This window comes from Tigriopus californicus, chromosome 6, assembly GCF_007210705.1.
Source record: "Tigriopus californicus strain San Diego chromosome 6, Tcal_SD_v2.1, whole genome shotgun sequence".
NCBI classification, from domain to species: domain Eukaryota; kingdom Metazoa; phylum Arthropoda; class Copepoda; order Harpacticoida; family Harpacticidae; genus Tigriopus; species Tigriopus californicus.
In genome coordinates, this window is record NC_081445.1 from 12,507,625 (window position 1) to 12,527,930 (window position 20,306).

The 20,306-nt window shown below is 37.4% G+C and overlaps 1 protein-coding gene across 1 annotated transcript in view; it reads right to left on the bottom strand.

The window, feature by feature from the left end:
* Positions 1-3,531: 3,531 nt before the first annotated feature.
* The window catches only part of LOC131881527 (neuropeptide Y receptor type 5-like), a 44,700-nt gene continuing 27,925 nt past the window's right edge, over positions 3,532-20,306 (bottom strand). Inside the window, exon 12 of the mRNA XM_059228413.1 lies at positions 3,532-5,040. Coding sequence (XP_059084396.1) covers positions 4,728-5,040 — 313 coding nt within the window. The 3' untranslated portion in view covers positions 3,532-4,727. The remainder of the gene's footprint in view (positions 5,041-20,306) is intronic.

Here is a 20,306-nt window from a genome sequence, read left to right on the forward strand (position 1 = left end):
CTGGGAAGTTCATTTTGTAATGGATTGATTTGACGCAGATCGTGTGAAGAGGAGTTTTAGTACCTGCTGAGGAGAATTTTTGAGGCCGTTATTTTTCAATTTAAGTTTCTAGAAAGAGTTGCAGAATCCTCATATCTAGTTTCTAAAAGTACCATTAGATAGCATTACTTGCTGTCAGGGCAAATGCTAACCATGAACTCTGCAGACATGGACTTACAACCGAAGAATAACTATTTGTTCAATGCCTGCTCATTTCTTTGTTTGAATTTCATGAATGTAATGCTTGAAGACAGCTGATCTGGTCAAGACCTCTTCAGCGAGTCCGCCTTTCTATACTATTGAGTTTGGAGAGGAGAGTAAGGAAGTGTCAGCAGCCACAGTGTCCCCATATTAATAGATACAGGTACAAATACAAATTGGTTGTTTATTAAAAGTAACAATATTTTTCATATACTGGGATGAGGAAATATTTTTTATGATGTAATATTTCAGGGGTGCAAAAGTATATCTAAGATAAAAAACCTTCAGATTTACACCCGTTTTGAAATGAAAAGCAAAACGAGCACTTGGGGCCTTCCTGAACTGGTTAACGCCTGTATATTGGCCAGCTTATTTGCATTTTTATGGAAATTCAGGTGATTTTGTTATGCAATTTTGCTGGCAATTGTTGCACTTTCAATTTAGCTTTTGTCAGGTTCCTAATGCCTGAATTGACTGGTCTGCGCACAAAAGAAACCTAAATTTTGGCCGGGCCTAGTTATAATAATCCATAACTTTCACCTACCGTTTTCTCAGCTTAAGGTTGTAACTTGATTTAGATGAAATTGCGGAACAAAATGACAATTACAAATAATTATCAAACAAGATAAGTTGCCTCAGTTATTCCTTAGTCATTAGAGTGTCGTCAAAGGGCGCAAACTTTATTCTCTACGGACCAACAGAGCCCCTCTTGATTTTTCTTAGATCTCGATATTTTACATTTATGATCTTTTTGATTTAGATGATCTACATTTTTTATGCTAACGACTATTCGATAATGATTTGTTGCATGTGAAAGAAAGGCTTCTGGAATTTAGCGCACACCTTCACCTGTTCAAGCATATAATGGAGATTTATATGACACCGGACGATGGAGTTTTGCAAATATAAATTAAAGAGGAAGGCCATTGCAAACATGTTTCGACAAACATATTCTTCGCTGTTTTATTCACTTCCCCGTCAACTAGTAGTCATGGAAAAACTGCTACTTAACCCTTTAGTTCCTGACGTTCCCAAAATGGGAGCGTAAATTTAGATATCAATAAAGTATAGTTCAATAAAGCAATTGTCTATTCGCGTCTCCTCATCACTTAAAATTCGCATATCAAGCCACTCAAAATACTTTGACGAAATGATAATGATAATATCATTGTAATTTAAAGGCTCAAAATTTAGGACTTTTTCACTCTAAGTTTAGAGACTGAATTTTTTAAGTTGCCTCACATGTACGCAACAAAACCAGTTTGATTCATTCAGAAAATGATAACTAGTTTAGTCCCAGTTGAATCAACCACATGTCCTCAGTTAGTTAAAGTTGATGTTCCCAAAATGGGAACGTTTGGACGACAAAATTTTACCGCAGTCTTAATTGACCTGTAAGTTTTCTTTCAAGTAAAATCGATAAAAAAATTCTTTAACTTCAGCACTTCGAAAGCAGTTGAAAGATTTTTTTTTTTGGAATATTGCAGAACAAAAAAATAATATCATAATGAAAGTTAAATTGCCAGCAAAAGAGCCCTTGCCAAAAGTCTAAAAGGCCTACTCTAAGAGGAAAAATCAGCGACGGTCATAGCGGCAACTATTGGAATTTCAAACTCAGCACGATCAATCAAATCCAGGATAAAGCCAATTATTCATGGGGCGATTGTGACCCAACAAGTGCGACGATCAGTCTCAGTAAGTGTTTTTTGAATGATATCTCGAACAAGCTACTTATGTAAAGGTGTGTAAGATTATGCAAACCAAAGTCCTCAATATCTACTTTCTAGGCAGTAGTAACGAAATTACAAGTAACAAAATTACAGTAATTCGTTCCTTAGACTCGGCCAAACGAGCATGGCCAAGTATAACTTTCACGCGCACATACATCAATTTGATTAATTTTACTTTTCAATATTGGAGTCAAAATGGCAAAGCTGTTAGTAAGAAATTTGAATTTAAGCTGGATTCAAGATGCTCTGGATAGGTCTCACCCTGGTTTTGGATTCAAAGCTTGAGACCTCAGAGACCCCCTCACTTCCATCACTAATGCTAAGCAAATCAACATTATCAATCCTCATTAGCATAACATGTTGGCGGGAAAATCTTAAATTTTAGGGCTGTTGGAAACAAATCAATTAATTTAGCAAAGTTAAGGTTAAGGTTAAGGTTAAGTCAAAAAGCCTGAAATCTTGTTCATCCAAAATTTTAGTAAAATGAATTGTAACGAGTAATGCCATTACATTTTTGGGCGAGAAACGGTTGTGTAACGAATTCCTCTTTTAGTCCAAGGTAATTGTAACTGTACTCCGTTCCTTCTATTGAGGAACGACTAATGTCTTGTTACTTTCAAACTTTGGCCTTCACTTCGGTCACTTTGTCTCCAATCTCGCAATATCGCCAGACTCATTTCCCACACTACGGAACCTAGGCCACGATGTTCTCCCTGAATACCGGGGCCATGATGTGGTGTGAATCGCTATGGATGATTATACTCTTGACTTTGACACTCTGATGCTCAGAGCTTTGTCCAAACTGTGCGGGTTAAACTTCCTCCTTATATTTTGTGACTGACTTCATTTTAGTTGCCATGTTCTTCATTCAACAATTTACCACAGAATTAAGAGATGCAGTCTCTGTTCTAAGCCCATGGAGAAAACAAAAAAGCTTGGGTGAAATTGTTTGTTGCTTATTAATGCTTCACTTTGTTTGGGTTTTGGTACCTTAATCATATTTAGGGATGCTGAGATTAGTTTTTGCTTAAAATATCAAATATTCTTTGTCATTGGGTCAAAGATATTAATATATGCGAAAGTGAACTGAATAGAACAGCTCCTTATGTTGCCGTAACTAAAGGGTTAAGAATACTTAAGAGCAAAACTGGTTCAAAATGGCAAAACAGTATCTGAATTTCTGATTAGTAGTTGAGGGAGTTAGTAAGATGATGAAGTGGGTTTAAATTTCTTTTATCGAAGTAAACCCTTGGCTGAGAAAGCGCAATGTGAGACCCTTGTTTGACCTTTCTCAAGGAAACTTTTAAACGCCAAATCCACGCAGTCAAACAGAGAACCCATGTGACATCTCACTATTGGGAAAATTTGAACTTGGGAGAACTAGGTTTTTATTGGCGTGACTAGTTTCAAATTTCGAAGCCAAGCACCGATATTTTTTTGGAATAGTTTTCTTGAATATTGGTGGTCATTCAGTTATTTAGGTCATCTGGAAGTGGAGCACAGCTTTCAAGTTTTCCTCTTAATATGGGGAACTGTTCGAGAATGAATGAACACAACCAAGTTTCAAGACGATCTTTAATTTTTATTGTCACTCGCACAGGCAAGAATAAAAATAAATTTTCTAATATTGACAGCACATCTGGTACAGGGAGAATAACATTCAGCATTATGAAAAATAACAAGTAGTCTGATAGTTACGACAGCGGTGTACTTTTGGGAAGAGGGTATCCTTGAAAAAGGGATGAAAACATTCGCCAGTTCGACAGCTTGTCAATAAACAAAATAACCTTGAGATTTTCTGCTTGTCAAGTAAATTTGGGCTGGATTTGCACTCAGTGTTTTCAAATTTCGTTCAACTGTCAATAGTTGACTCACTTCCTATCGAAAAAAGCTTTCGCTGACTTGGAGAAAGAAGACACAAAAAGCCATTTGTTGTACAAGGGATTTCAATCAACTTAAATGTTACAGTTTTCTGAAGCTGAATTAAGACTTTCATTGCGTCAAACAATAAATGATACTATTATTCGTCACTTGATTATCTTCAATCCAGCTCTAAAGAATCAAAAGGCAATGATTCAATCCCATATTTGAATTACAGGGCTGGTTTTATTGTTTAAAAGTGTGCACTTTCGGCTTAATTTGAAGGAAACACTTTTCTATCATGTAAATTCCATCGAACCATTTCAAGGGGCGTAATAGTTTCGATATTTTGAAGTTATGACATTACTTTTCTATGTTAAAATTACATGTCTCAAGACTCAATGTCCATTTATTTTCATTTCTTTTCTTGGAATGAGCACTACTAAAAGTTGCCTTTGACGGTTGATGAAACGATTGCAATTTGCCCTTTTGATAGGTATCGATTTAAAAATATCTTATTTTGGAAAAAAATCATGTCGATCATTTACATAACCCGTTGTAAATTTTACAAAGTGCTTTCATCCCCTCAAAAATCGAAACGAAGTTATTGCACCGAAATAAAATCAAGGACAGATTGTACAAAGGGCAAAGAAAAAGGTTGCGTGATTGTTGGATAAATTTTTGAGAACTGCTAACGATAGAAGGTGTTGGATTCGCAGACACAGTTTGCCAGAGGTTAGCATCAGGGGGAAATACTGGATTGGGAACCCTTCATTGGACAAATAGCAAGTATACAATATCTACAGTTTACAACTGTTAAAACCTTGCAAAATACGTTCATCTTGTTTTATTATTTACATATATCAATGGCACATCATCAAATAAAAATTACTCGCATTAAAGACTGGAAGTTAGTAATTGCTTGGCTCCATGATCCGAATTGGAATTAACTATGATTTGGAGCTTCTCTGGGGATTTTTGATCCCGGTCTGTCTGAATGGTGACATCTCCGGGTTTCTGAGATCGAATGAGATTGTTGTTGCATTGGCGATTGGGTCGCTGGGAAAGGTGGCCCGCCTTTTGAGGGTCCACTTCGTCGACAGCTTCCAATTTGAGTTCCATTTTGGCTTTCTTTCGGTGGTGGTCGACACCAATGGTCTCAAGAGTGGAATTGCTTTGCGACGAGGCGGACAGACAGCAAAATATTGATCTGGAACAGACAAAGATGAGAGAAAAGGCCCATTAATACCACTCAGTCACTCTCACACATTATATAAATGATAACGCTACGCCCTCCTTGCGTATGAGAACCATGTGCCTAGATTGGAACAAGATGACTTTCCCTCTTCAGAATGCAAGAGGCTGTCAAATTAAGCTTTGATGAATTGACACGGATGTAATTATCAGGCGCATGTGAGCTGAATCGGACCTCTACATAAAGACATGTTCTTGTTATGAATGAAATTTCTGAAGAATTTCTGAGATGATTACAACTGGAGACTGGCATTATCTTAACAAGAAACTTATTGTTATGGCGACTGATGAAACAAGCCTGTCTGTTTTAAGACGCTCAAATTACAGGCAAGTACACTTTGTGTTGATACAGGCTTCAATGTGTACTTTCGAGTCAAATGAGTCTCCACGTAAAATATTTTCCTCAGTTTACAAGGCTCTGTATTTTTCCTTGAAGCGCCCTAGGATGCAAGATCTGCCCACGCAACCTCTACATTTGAGACGTCATTTCCAATCAATTTAGCTTGTCAAGTAAGGGGAATGAATAGAAAAACCAAATCTGTCGCTCTTATTGTGGATTCTGTAATTGTGTTTTGTGAAGAGTGAGCATACAAAAATAGTGTGGTTTGTCTTTAATGTGGTCTAACCAGGTTGAAGATCAATAGTACGATCCCATGCTGCTTTGATTTTCCAAAATTAAGACCTCTATTTTAAGTGACAAACAAAAATCTCTATCCAGTATAGATTGAGAGTGATCTTTGTTGGTCAACTTCTGTACACTTCTACTCCATCTGGTTGTAAGTACTGTTGTTTTTTGTGGAAGATTTGTACACGTTTTACCACCAATCTCCCAACTGTAAACCACCAATAACCAAACCGAATCGGTGTTTTCAGCGCGGATTGAACAACGCCCTCTGCCCCCTCTAGGATGAATTATCATTTTTACCATTCTTTTGTTCGTGAAAAACATTTGTCTAGTGAAATCTAATAAATAGTCAGGAGACATCTCAAGGTTGATATGAATTGGCATAATTTCCAACGAAGAATTAGTAACCCATAATTGGGTGCTTTTAAATCATACAATGAATAAGGTAAATACCAGACCTGTGTTTGAATTGTAATAGTAGAAATTGCAGTTGCAAATTTTTTAAAATTACTTTTGAATTCAAATCAGTTGTAATGAATTACATTTCAGCCGATGTGATAAAGAAATTACAATCACATTTTGATACTTCTATTAAAGCAATTCTTTGTGAGTTTATTACAAAGGCAAAGACTTGGCTGTACCATCACTTCCCTGTAATTTGACATTTTCATTTTTCTGGTTGATGTTGTTCACGGATTGTAAGAAGCAATAAATGATTTATAAATTGGCTGGAAATCGAAAATGAAATGTAATTAAAATGCAGAAGTAATTATTGGTGTTATGAATAATATCTAAGTTAAGTGATTGGGATCAATTACATTTGAAACCCTGTAATTGTAAGTGATTACAGCTTAAAAGAAATTAACACAGTTTTGTTATGTCTATCAATGGATGTGGTTGTTCAATTTGCTTCCTTCAAGTAATTGTAGGGAGTATGTACGTAAGTGTTAGTTGTTAGTCCAGTTGAATCTTTTCAATTAGACTTGGATCAGTTTTTGATCAAAATTCCTAATCAAGCCAGCTCTGCCAACGCTAATTCGTTGGTGAATCAGATATTGCATGAACAGAATGTTTGGTTAAATCAATACATTTTTCGTCTTGAATTGCTGGGGATCCCCATTCTCAGTTGCGGTAAGTAAGTCCGCAAAAAAATCCAAATTGGGTCATCAATCAATGAGTTGTGCCATCCTTGACGTTAAGTAAACCGGTTAGTTGTGTTTGGTTAACATGCAAATATCCATTCCACTTTTTGGACAATTCTAGTGTCAGGTTTTGTTGTATGAGTCACGATAAAATTGAGTTTAGCAAGAATGTGTCTTTTAAAATAAGTCACCAATGACTCGGAACTCTATGATTTTGCTTGCATTGTTTGACAAGAAATTACAATCAGTAGCAAAAAACGGTGTTACTGACAATACTAATAATGATTTCCGTTGTTATTGAAACAAAAGGAACTAGTTTTGTAAAAAAATCAGCTTGGATTCTAGCTGAAATTAGAATATTCATCCACTTAAAGCCTACAAAGAGATAACATTTTTAAAAACGTCATCAATAGATGTTGGGAGTAACCTTAGTTGCGTTTCCAACTAGAATTTTATTCAAATCCATGGAGCAAAGGATAAGATATCTCGTTTTCAAAAATTGCATTTTTTTTTTCAAATTGAATAAAAATTGCTCCGGTTATATCTTAAAGCACTTGCCAAGAAATATAAAAAGCTTTTTCTATGCCTAAAATATAAATGAAAATATTTGACTTTTCTGAAGCAGGTAGAAAAACCCGAACATAGTTTGCAATATTAATCAAAACTTACCTAATGTCAATATTTTACAATTGTGATGCCATACTTGTCAATCGCAACTTGAATCAAGCTTAATCTTGAATTTTACAAAAATTTTGACAAAATTATATTAAGGTTGAATAAAAACATTGCTAGTACATAGAAATTAATTATTGAAAAAAAGTGACAATTTGGAAAATGCTTTTAAAGAATCTTAAAGAAACATTATTTCTTGTCGTGTCATTGAAAAAGACAATCATATTCCTTGGGAATAACTGGAAACATAATTAGGCCGTTTTTCGATCTTTCAAGGCGTAAAACCCAACCTTCAAGTTGTATTAACTAAGCATGTGTTAAATAGAAGTTTATGAAATTTTTCGTCAATACATTATTAAGATTATATTTAAAACTGATTGACTACGTTTTCGACATTGATGCATTTTAATGGGCTTTAAATGATTTAACACACTTATCTGAGCTACTTTCAATCATGTGTATTTCACAAAAGTTGATCCTTTTGCTTCTTTGACAAAGAAAAACATATCTAGATGTCTTTGCATTTGAGTAAACACTTAGCCAGGAAATATAACCACCGTGAAAAGTATTTGCAAATTTGCAACTCCCTTTGATCACCAAATCTCGTAATTTCACCCTGGCAGGATGTGAAAGAGCTCCTGAAAGGCATATGGTTTAATAACGTTGTCCGTAAAATTTGTTTTCAAAGAACAACACCTCGTTTACGTATGGCATCTGAGAGCGTATTCTCACGATTCTACTTTTGTTTGTCTGCACCTGAAGGAGGCAGAGGGCGCTACCTCCGTCAAATAAAAAGCTCTTACAGCCTATCATCAAATTAAGTGGGTTCTCCATACTATTTTCAATGGTGTTGTGCTCTACATTCTTTCCATCCATTTTCTGAGTAATAGGAGCCTTCCCGTACGATTTAAGATCCCATAGAAGTCTAGTTCTAAACCACTTGATTTGCAAAGGTCAAGGCAAGACCTCATTCTCTCTCGGAGGTGCATAACAACCATGAATAAATAAACTTAAGATATTTCTTTTTTATTGTGGATACAATTAGGAGTACCTAGAGATCCCTCTCTCCAAACCTTGGCCAACAAAAAATGTAGTAGCCAAGAGCCTAAGGCTTACATTCCCCTGATTGAAAGCCACCTTCGGACAAGACTGGCTGATCCACTTTGGTGAAATGACCACTACTTTTTCTAGGTCTGAGTAAGGATACTGTAGCTTATCTCTCTTGAGGGAAGTGCACTCACAGATTACCAATCCCTCCTTTCTTTGGCAAAAACAAACCAACAATGGTATTCAGTGTTTTTGATGCGTCACGCACTTTTGGAGAGAGTGAATGAAGAGAAACAATTTCGGTCTGCCTAAATGGAACGATGCTTTGCGTGATACGTAATCATTTCTTTTTTTGCCACATTTTCATATGATGAAAAGAGGCTATGGGGAAGATGGCACAATTGACTTAGAGGATTGTAAAAATAGCTATCTTTCATCATAATAAAACATTCGAAGATTACACAAGGCAAATAACACGAACTCAAACGGTTCAATTTCCGAACACTGCTTTTGCCAAGTGCCAATTTGGTAATGGCGTAACCATTCCTTAAAACGACCAAGAAAAAAAAGAATGTTTTCTGCCCACTGATTTGGATTATGGAGGACTCTAAAACCTAGTGTATTCAATTGTTTTTCCCATACTCAAGTGAGCCATGATCAGAGGTTGAAAATATCTTCAAACGGTCTTTTTTTGCGACATTTTTTATGTCCATGGGACAATCGTTTTTTTATTATGTAATGAATGAAGTCCAACTCTCTTCTTTCTTGGGCTCCTCATTTGTCCAATTTCCTGCCCTCAAATATTCGTAGGAAGTTGATCAAGTAACATGATTTAAGTCAGACTTGGACAAGTTTTTCACTAAAACTCCTGATCAACCCTATATTCAAGGGTCAGTCAGATCCGCCAACTCCAATGCGTTGATCGATCAAATAATATATGAAAAAAAATTAAGTAAAATGAATCCTTTTCTTGTCTTGAAGTGCTGGGATTCCGGGTTCTAGTGGCGGTTAGGAAGCCCGCAAAAAAAAAGATTTCATCAAGAGGTTCATACAATCTTTTATGGCGCTTTTATCAACTGGATTTGTGAGAAGCAAAACCTGGGAATGAACCCACGAAGCCAATCAAAAGAATCTCACTTTGTCAAGTACATCATCACATTACTTAGAGCGGATCACAACAAACATTGTATAGCAATAAATGCAATTTCATGGAACGTTTTCAACCTAGCAAGACACATCAATCTTACATTCAGTCAGTTCTGTCGAGAAGTGGTCTGTCAATTCCCAAAGGGTTGTACGTACTTCTGACCCTATAATAATGATAAAGTACTCCGTTGAGGTCGTTATTCCGATATTCCGAATTCTGTGCCTTCCCTTGAATCTTAGTGGACCTTGGTGGACTCCTCACGAAAGTATCAGACCAACTTTCTGTCAGGGCCCCGCTCAGTTAGCAGGTCTATTTGTCCAAGCTAAAGGAACTCATTAGTCTGAGGTGCATAATCTGGACAAAGTTTTCCAGAGAAGTGGTCCTTCACCACAACTTTGAGAGGCGAAAAATTATTCAATTCAAATCCAACCAAGAGTCCTTTACATTTCCTCTTCAAACCCTCATGCATCCCACTTGTAAAGTTAGGTGCTTGAAATACTGAATTTTACCAAAATAAACTGACAGGAAAATAATTCCCAAGAGGGTTCCAGATTCGTTCTGAGACCTTGAAAATGCATTTAAATAGTCTATATTCGATTAAAACTTTGGCAATGATCAAGCACCTGCCAGAAGATCTCAACTTTCTGCGTTGTTTGCTCCTCTTTTTTACGCTCTTGACTACTTTCCGCCAAGAAAGGAAGCCTTTCCATCATGTTTCTCTCATCTTTACAGGGCCTGAGTGCAAATATCAATCGAGTCCAAACTCATATATGATTTTCCGAGCAACTCGATCACGATCATTTCGTGTCTTGATAGTGCATGTTCCAACCAAAAACGAATTGGTGGGTTGTACTGTACGCTTTGCTCACGAAAGTTTCTCGTTGTGTGACCCAATTCCCGTTCAATCTGGCAAATGCCAATTCATTTGCTGATCTATTGTCGCAATTGGAGTGGAAAGCCATGCCCATTAATGGTGAGGCCTCTAAGTTCCTATGACTACCAACAGCTGGGAAAAAATGATGTTGATCATGATGATCATAAAGATGTGTGATATTGGCTCGAGCATCGAAAATATGATGATTACATTATGCATTCAAATTGGTCCACTTTTCGGGTATTGTAGCAATGTCAAATGGTGGAACCGTTTGCAAATGTTTTCCTTGGGAACAAGCAATGAACAAGTTGGGGAGGATCACAGAGATTTAATGAGACTCAGACATTCAAAAAGTTTGGTGGAGGACATGCGTTCTTCTCCTTGTCAAGGGTTGTCCAATGAAAATGCATTGTGTCACGAAAATGTTAATCTCAATGTTAATTTCATGCTTTCGCTTGAAAAATGTCTTTAAAAGCACATTGAGTTTGTTCAATATAACTTTTTTTCCGTTATGAATGCAGTTTAGTACAAATCAGATGAAACGGGCAAAAATTAGTCATGGGATCAAATCAAATTTTAAACTAAAGGTTGCCAGAAAACTTGGAAAATGAAACCATCAGCCTTTTCCATCACAACGTAAAAGTTTGAGCAAAAAGCAACCCTGAAGTGTCGATAGACAAATCAGGGTTACTTTTTGAGGCTAACTAACGGGTTACGGACATTCCACCGATATTGTCAATTGGTCGCCCTAGTCGCAACCTCCCGTGACTATTCATTTGATCCCCATCAGTAGTAAACATGTCATTTTAATTATATATTTCACGTCACTGTGTCACAGTTATACAGTAATATTCTTTATATTGGGCTTTTACCCTTCTGAACGTGACCACATCTTGATCTGATTAATCAGAACTGGGCATTTTCAACTAAGATCATTGCTACAAAAGCAAATGAAAAGAGACGGGCATACTTTTCTTACTTTCGGACGAACGTTTGCCTCTTAAAAGCCTCTTGCTGTTTTTTAGAAACAGTATTTTGAGCTTAACATCCATTTGCTGTTTCACTAATTTTTTGATAATGGACGAGTCACAATTAATTGGGAAAGCCGTTGATAGACAAATTTCTTGATAAATTTGAGTAAGTCTAGCTCAATATTCCAGTGTTATCAATAGGATAAGGGGAGGAAGCCCAATTTCAGGGCGTCATTAAAAGATTAGACGAATCAGAATGATTATTTACTTATGGCCTGTGCAAATTACTTTGCTAAAAAATGTGTGAGGAAAGCAGTTGGCAATTCATTACGTAAAAAATTCTAAGTGGAACAAAAATCTTACGTGGTAAAAGCTTTTTATTATCATCTAGCTAGATTAGCCAAAATTAGATATTTGTCTTCTTGTCCTGACGAGGTGCAAAATATCAACAACTACGTAAATGGAGCAAGTTTTAAGGAGGTTATATCATCCCCCAAAGAGCTCATTTCATCTTCCTTTCTTCATCATGTTCTCTCGCAGTTTCTTATTTTGTCTTAATCATTGGAATGTGGGCCATGTTTACCAAGCTTCTTACTTACCATCAATGCATACACGTAAATGCTATTTAGATTATGGTAAGCTTAAAACAGACCAATGTGTCCGTCATCAAAGAAAGATTGCTTGACGTGACCTTACGGATTTTGCCATTTCTATTTTTGGATGTTGAGAGCATGCCAGTGGAAATTTGGCGCTCAACTTTTCGTTCACAATAAAAAATCCATCTGAACGTATGCAGAAAATCAGAGAAAAAGAACAGCCTGGGTTCTCTTGCCAAACTAAACATGAATATATCATGCCTGAAATTATCCAAATTTGCCAATATTTACTTTCTTTCTTTATGCAAGCATACTTGAAAAGTATCTCTGCGCCATAATCTCAACCTGCACTCACACCAAGACTGTCGACAATCAAACAGAACGGTCAATTTATTTGAGGCAAACACGTGGAAAAACGTGCTTGGACTTTTAATGTCTCCTGTCCCTCTTTGCTTTGGAAGTCTTTTTGAAACGAACATAAATTCCTGTTGGGCACTCAAAGGGTTTGCACCTGTCTTTTTTTCTCCCGTGGAAATTAAAGTTAGAATATGGCATGAAATTGGCATCACTGTTTAAAGACGAAATTGAGCGGTTTTGGGGGGGTTGGCGTCTACATTTGTACAGGACATTTGAGTGACGTCACGGAAAAATCTAAAGGAAAAATAATTTGAAAACATGGACTTTCTCGCTCCGGGGATAACAAAGGCCTAAGGGATGATCTTTTCGGTCTCAAAAGTTAGCCCAGATTAGGAACTCACGTTCAGAAGAACGAGGGTTCTTTGCTGTCAAATTTCATTAAGATTTCTTGAAACTCTGTGTGACACGGATTGTCTGTCTTTGAGAATTATGGGACGAAAGGTTTTAGATATCGTAATGTAAAGGAGTTATTTTGTACAAAAATCACGCGAATGCATGATAGTTCTGATCCTTTATTCATTTGAATCGACGAGGTTTTCAGATTTTGTGATTATTTTGGAAATACATGTTTATCTTATATTAGGATTGAAAAGATCATAAAAACTGATTCAAAAAATTGGGGAAAATGTTGCAATGATTCAATGTTCAGAAAATCATGTTTTTTTCCCATACTATACCCATACTGTTTTCTAGATAATAACTCTTTATTGCGAAAATCAAGTCTCATTGGATACACTACGGACATCTAGAGATGTGGACTGCGAACAGAAGCCAAAATTTCTTGGGAACGAACCCATGAACCCGAGTTCAACTCGGTCACGCTTTAGTCAAGTGCGCTACAACCATCTCTCTTTTACTAGATGATCCATTGTTAAGTTATTAACGGCATTTAGATCGTTTTTATCAACAATCCCAGACCAGCCTTTAGTTCAAGATAGAGGGCTAGCCCTCTAGTTCAAGGGTTGCCCTAGAGCGGCAAATTCGAACGCATTGTGTATCAATGATGACTTGCGGGAAACTCATTCCCTAGTATCGGCATTAAAAATACCGAGAAGAATATTGAAAAAAATCGTATCTGAAGTGAGTCACTACACATTCATGTTCAAACTCAAAATACTCAACGCTATTGCACATCCTTTTATCCCAAAAACCATATTACTTGCACCTTAATGTAGAGCGCTCTGAGGGCTACCATATCCAGTCAAAAATTTATATTCGGTCGATGTGGACACTTGGGACTCTTATTCTTTCTACATGGGTCCCGCATTTCATTTACATAACCGAAGGACTTAGCTTTTGAATGGTATGCAAATTTATGCGTTGCTTCCTGAACATTCATTTATTGGAACAACGTTAAACACGGTTCAACTTGCTCCATTCATTCCGATAGCGACTCGTTTAAACTGGACGCATCTCAAAACAAATAAGAAATGATAATGAGGATCATGTTTCGGAGCCATATTACCATGTGGAATGAGACCTAATGGGATCGGAAACTAATAATCCTGCCCAAAGTTCAGAAAGGTTCCATTTGTTTCCTCAAAGTCCTTGGGGAAAGGAATTTTTATGGGAAGCCATTAAGCCGACCATACATTTTCAAACCATTGAATGCACGAGCGCTCTTCCAGACTGAGCTTTCAGCAAAACCTCACCTTCGAATGAGTGGGAGACATTTTATAGCGGAATCCCAGCCACCTCATTTCATTCCTGTGGCTAGACAGAAGCCCAAGAAAAAGTGCTCGAGCGTTAAAACATACCACAACTTGAGCAAAGTCGAACCAATTTCCATGTAAGGATCTGCATAGCGATTGCCAAGAAATTAAATGGATCACGACCCTGCTTGCCTTCTTCAGACACACGTGTAACCCTTATCAAGCAAACATCTTCTTGAAGTCCTGAATTGGCTAACAATACGAATATCTAACATTTCAATTTGCACTTCTTCCGCTTAGAATTGGATGCTCTCACTCCTTTTTCCACGCTTGGTGACGTCACATTTGTTTCCTGTGATGTCTGAACATGTTTCTGACTTATTTCAGCTGTCAGCCTATGGACTAGTGTTGGGGCGAGTCCGGACTTGAGTTCAAGTAAACTCGAGTGCATGACTCCAATGTGGAGAAATTGGGCGGACTTGAGTTCGGTCTTGCAGTAACGAATATTAATTTTTTTCCTGTTTTTTTTTTAACCGGACCGAACAACATCCGGAATTGACCATGTAACATGCGAGCCCTTGAAAGGTTATTGCATAAGCCCAACATAGTTTTGCAAAAAAATCAAATTTGGCTTTTGGGTGGGCTTGAATTAGAAAAGGCTTTGAATCTTAATCAGATTCGGCGAATTCGACAAAAAATGCAATACCAATAGACTCGTACGAGCCGGACTTGTATCCAAGCACTACAACAGGTACTTTAAGTAACAGCTGTTTGTTGATTCACAGCCTGGTATTGGGAGGTCATTTGTATTTTTGGGTGTAGGCACTCCTTATTAGAGTATGAAGTTCTTATTCCATGTCATTTACTCCCTAGCTGGTATCATTCTTTTCAATGATTTATTTCATGATATGTAGAATCGTCGGTCATGGGCAAGGCTAAGTATATTGTATACTAAAAGAGAAGAACATCAAACCCTTAACAAGATAGAGGGCACCAAATGCGATTACTGAAGAATCAACTCACAATCATACAATACACTAGCTACTTGCGCCTTTAGGTCAGTTATAAAGGGCTATGTTATCTTTGTCCGTACTCTTAAAGCCGATAGCACTTATTTGGCACCGGAAAGTGTAACACTGAATGCTTTGGCCCAAATTTTGACCTCATTGTGACTAATTCTGTTCTCTAAGTCTTGAAATCAGATCAGAGAAAAGATCCTATAATCAAAATATGAATGTAGAGCCAAAATTAGATCATTCTTTTCCCTTTTTTGCGGAAGTCCTTACCGCTACTGGGATTGGAATTCCAGCAGTTTAAGGCGAGAAATATGTTCATTTTACTTAACTTATTATTTTTCACTTTGTTATTGTTTTGAACTATTTTTGTCTTGGGCCTCACTTAGTGGTGAAATTAAAAAAATCGATTTACGCCCGCCAGAGGGCCGACTGTTCCAAAATGTTCAGTTTGTTTTTATTATATTTAGATTTTTTATCGATGGACTTGTCATAGTGGGTTGATCACATTTCTTCGTTTGCGCACCCCTCAAGAAGTTAATTTTAGTTTCGGCCATCTGACAGACTTTGCGTTGGAGAGGGGCCCTATTTAAAACAACAACAACACAGAGGGGGAAAACATTCGCCACACTTTTAAGAAATCATGATTAGGAGTAACAGATGAACAAGGTTGAATAGGTCAAAAGCACAAAGCTGGAATGACACTATCCTCTTTCTTCATCGTAATCATCCCAATATTATAATATCATTAATAAGTCTTGATTTTTCATCATCTTGCATCCAGAGCAACACATCCAAATTTGCGAGGTGTTCACGATGTAGCCAATCGAATATTCAATTACATGCCATCACTAATATTTTTGAATGAGAAAGGTGCCTCGGGCGAAGTTGAGCGGCCGCTGAAAAGTTTCCCCCTAGAGAGCCTTCCAAGAGTTCATCTGAAGGAGGGAGTAGTGACCCGTGAGGAAGAAGACCGCATAAAAATTCCGAGTCTGGCCCATGAGGCAAATTTGTATTCTGCTCTCTATGTGACACTATGCAATGGGTACAGAAACTATTTGCTCATTCGTTCTCAACCACTGGACTTGCATTCATGCCCAATTTCATGGCGCCAAAACATAAGTTTTAAAGGTAACACACAATATGGAAGCTCTGCAGAAGTTTTCGAGATGGTAGAAAGTCAAGGATTGATCTTAGTCAGGAATGACGTCAAGTATTAAGGATAAGATGAGAAAGGCCCCAATACAAGGCGTAAGGGCTGATTCGGAAAACCATTCGGAATCTTGATAGTCTCAATACCCTTAGGAATTGTGTTTTTAAGGCTAACATTTTCCGGGTAATGGTGGCCTTGAGAAAGCAAAAATCAGATGATGCATGGCAAAGGCGAAACGTTGTTTCTAAATCTGTGCCTCTCGGTCAGTTAGTGCCATATAAGAGGGTATTTAGTATTTCAGTCAAGTATGGCATTGATTATTTCCTGATTGATAAAACTATTCCACATTTCAAATCACATATTCTGGTTTAATTGTGTCATTGCAGGTTATTATAAACGGGTCTGGTGAGCAGCACTGATTTCGAGCACTTTTAGGAAAGAGAAATTAGACAAACATTGTAGCCAACTTGCAATCACACTCGCTCTCATTCCAATTGAATTTTCAACTATTGAGTGAGTTGCGCTACAAAACTCAAAAAAATGTCATTTTTTTATGCAGTTCTGTCACTGTATTCATATATAGGTTCAATATCAGAATACTGTGTGCTTCAGCACGCCAGCAAATTGAATTAAATGACAAATTCAGTCTATACCTGATGCAGTTGGTTGTAATGTTTGTCTTATTTCTTCTTCCTCAAAATCAGGGTTGCTGCACTAGATTTTTCTTGAATTTCCTTTAATTAACATGGCCTATACGTACGTACATTTGAATAATTAAACAAACAATAGACAAACACATGAAAATTGCCAGGTTAATCTCGAAAACCCTGTCTTTTTTACGAGCAATGTGATCCTACACTCGTTTGATTAGCCCTTACTCGGACAAGGAGACCTTAAACTAGAGGAGTGGACACGAGCCGAGTTAAACCAGAATCAGCAACTCTTAAAATGCATATTTTTGATCACAATTGAAATCAGCTGAATGTTAAGATTTTGCATCGCGTAAAAGTCTTTGATATATCCAAATAATGTCAGGTAGCTCAAAATTAAATAAAGTTATGTAACATCATGTTTTCAAGCCGTGTATAATAACGTACCTGGATTTTTTCTTAGGGCCAAAATGTTTTCGACAGAAATCGATCTACTTTCGCCAATCGTCATATCCCATACTCCCCAAAAAGGGTTCCTTGGCTTAGGTATCATTAGGTGTAAAGTACGATTGATGTATAGGATTTCCTTTCTTTTTCGTCAGAACATTAGAAGCCAAGTTCGATTTGAGTGTTTTCCCCAAGGTTCCAATTTGATGCTAAATCTACACGTTTCACATCCGTTTCCTTTGCATAATTTTGCAAGCGAATACTCAATAGACTTACGAGACATGATTCATTTCAGGGCTTTCCCTTTCATGTAAGTCTTCAAAATTTAATCCATAGGTAGGGTTTACTTCCCTGAAATCCCTCGCCATTGCCTCCATTTGTTTGATCTTGTTCCCTTTCCCAGAGCAATTTCTTACATCAAGGTCCATTTTTTTTCTTCACGAATAAGTAACATTCATTCCATAAAAAAGTGTCCGGCAATCCCAGCGTTTGAGCAGGAAGTGAGATGACGAATTTCTCACTTTGACCTCGTCAGGTCCTTTTTGGTGCCTTGCCTTGCCTTGGTGCCTTTGGACTTTGGTCCCGAACCAAAGACACTAAATCCTCTTTTCCTAAGGGTCATCGGGTCAGACTTTCAGACTTTCAAAGCCCCCTTTGAAAACACATTGGGGATAGTGCAGCTCATTGGTTCTTGGTTTGAAGACCAAGGAATGTTTTAGATGGTTGAAATTTGGAGCGTCCAAAGAGATGAGAATACAAATGTGGGCGTTCTATATATCCCTGAAGACATGTCGTGTCTTGTCGATAGTGAAATGTTACCTCGCTTCCTTGAAGAAGTTTGGCCACAAATTCAGGACAAAATTTCTTCCCTTGTTTGAATGGAGGTGTTCAAATAGTTTTCAAACTTGATCATCACAATTACATCGAACAAGTTTGAGTATGAGCTTTAACCGTGTGTTTATTTTCCGTTCTAATCTTAGGGTGACCATTTATTGAATGTTATTAAAGAGTGCATTATGTAAAATATCTTCAAAGATCGTCAATTTGACTCTTCCGTGAACAATTTTGTTCCAACAATTGCATTCTTGAACAATTGGAAAATGTTTTTGCTCACATCAGATGCTTTTTGAAATTGAACTTGGATCTTAATGTACGTTTTGGGTCTTGCTTCAGCATTTGGGAGACCACGTTTGAAGTTTAGATTTATGACCTCTTGAATCATGTGTACTCTTTAGGGATTTCTATTGGCATTTGAACTTTTTGAGGGAAGTTGCAATAAATGAGATTGATCAAAGCCAGAATGGGTTTCTGCATTTTGTTGGCGCATGAATGTACATGGCAACAGGCAAGGCACAGATAACTTCCATTCAAAGACAATGCAGGGACTCTCTATCAAGGAAACGCCACGCTAAATTGAGCACCGCCAACTAAGGCCAACAATGAAATGTACTATATTGCTTTTGTACGCACTTCTTGAGTAATTTAAAAATGTTTCGATGCTCTTTAATATATCATATATTACATGACTTATTTCTGATGTCCTGACAGTTTACTAATTTTTCTAGCTTTTGAAGATGGGACGGAATCCCCTCCACGCTTTCTACTCTGATGAACATTGTTGTTGATGTTGGTGGCAAGGTTTTTAGAAGCTAGATTGAAGCATTTTTCCCCAATATCTGGCACAAACTTATGAAAGGAATGTCCATCATCACAATGCTGATTTAAAGCCTGAAACAAGTGACATGAACTTTCGACACGCTTCTTCCAACAAGACACAAACAATGCTCTTGGATCTGCTGAAGACATCACAATCTTGCGTAAGTCTTCATCTTGAAAGATTTCTTCTCGAAGCTTCAATGCAAACAGAGAGGTGGCGTAAACCACTTGAGAAGGTCGAAGCAAGCCCCCTCGGTCATTCAAACTTAAGAATTGATCATTTTGTTTCAATTCCTTAGTTGCACTAGGAAAGTCATCCAAATTTGTTGCCTGTTCCCCGGTTGAATATTTCTTGTCGTCGAGGAGCAGAAATTTGCATTTTTCGCACTTGTTTCGTAGGAGAATGCTTCTCGCAATTGATCCAGCGCAATAAAAGACAATCGCAAATCTATCCTCTAAGTCAAACAGGTCCATGGCTTCATCGGACTCAGGGTCATTGAGAAGAGAAACTAGTAGCTCGCATTCCTCTTCCACTCGTTTTTTCGTAGCTTCATTCTTGTCCTTACAAAGGTTACGGAGATCTTGAGCGTCGAGTTTATCAAATTTAATGAGAGAACGAATTCGAATTTTCTTTTCACTCTCAAGAATTTGTTTCAGAGATACAAAAAAATTTGCACCAGAAAGCTGCCGATAATTTCCAAAGCGTCTTTCAATTGGATCACTATTGAATTTTCCCAAGAGAATGTACGACAAATCTGTTGTGACAAGCAAATATTTGCAAAGCTTGATTATACCCCTCAGTGTAAATTTCAGGGCAAAAAATGTCTCCCTTGATAGTTTCTTCTTCGTTGGCATTTTTTCCCATTCTTCAATCCAAGTCAGAAGGTTTTGTAGGAATTTAATTTGAGTTGTATCATCTCGGCACACAGGTTTCCTGAACTCATCTCGTTTTCGTCCAGCAAAAGTTGTGGTCTTCACATTTATAGTCTTAAAGTACCGGTTGACGATATCAACAAATGCAGCAGTTTCATTCCATTCTTTCCTCGTTTCACTTTCATTTGAATAATGCCGCAATGCTGCAGCTGTTGATTCGTGATAAAATCTGACAGACAAGTCCACGTTACACCGTTCAATGGGCATCGGTGCAATAACTTTGTGAT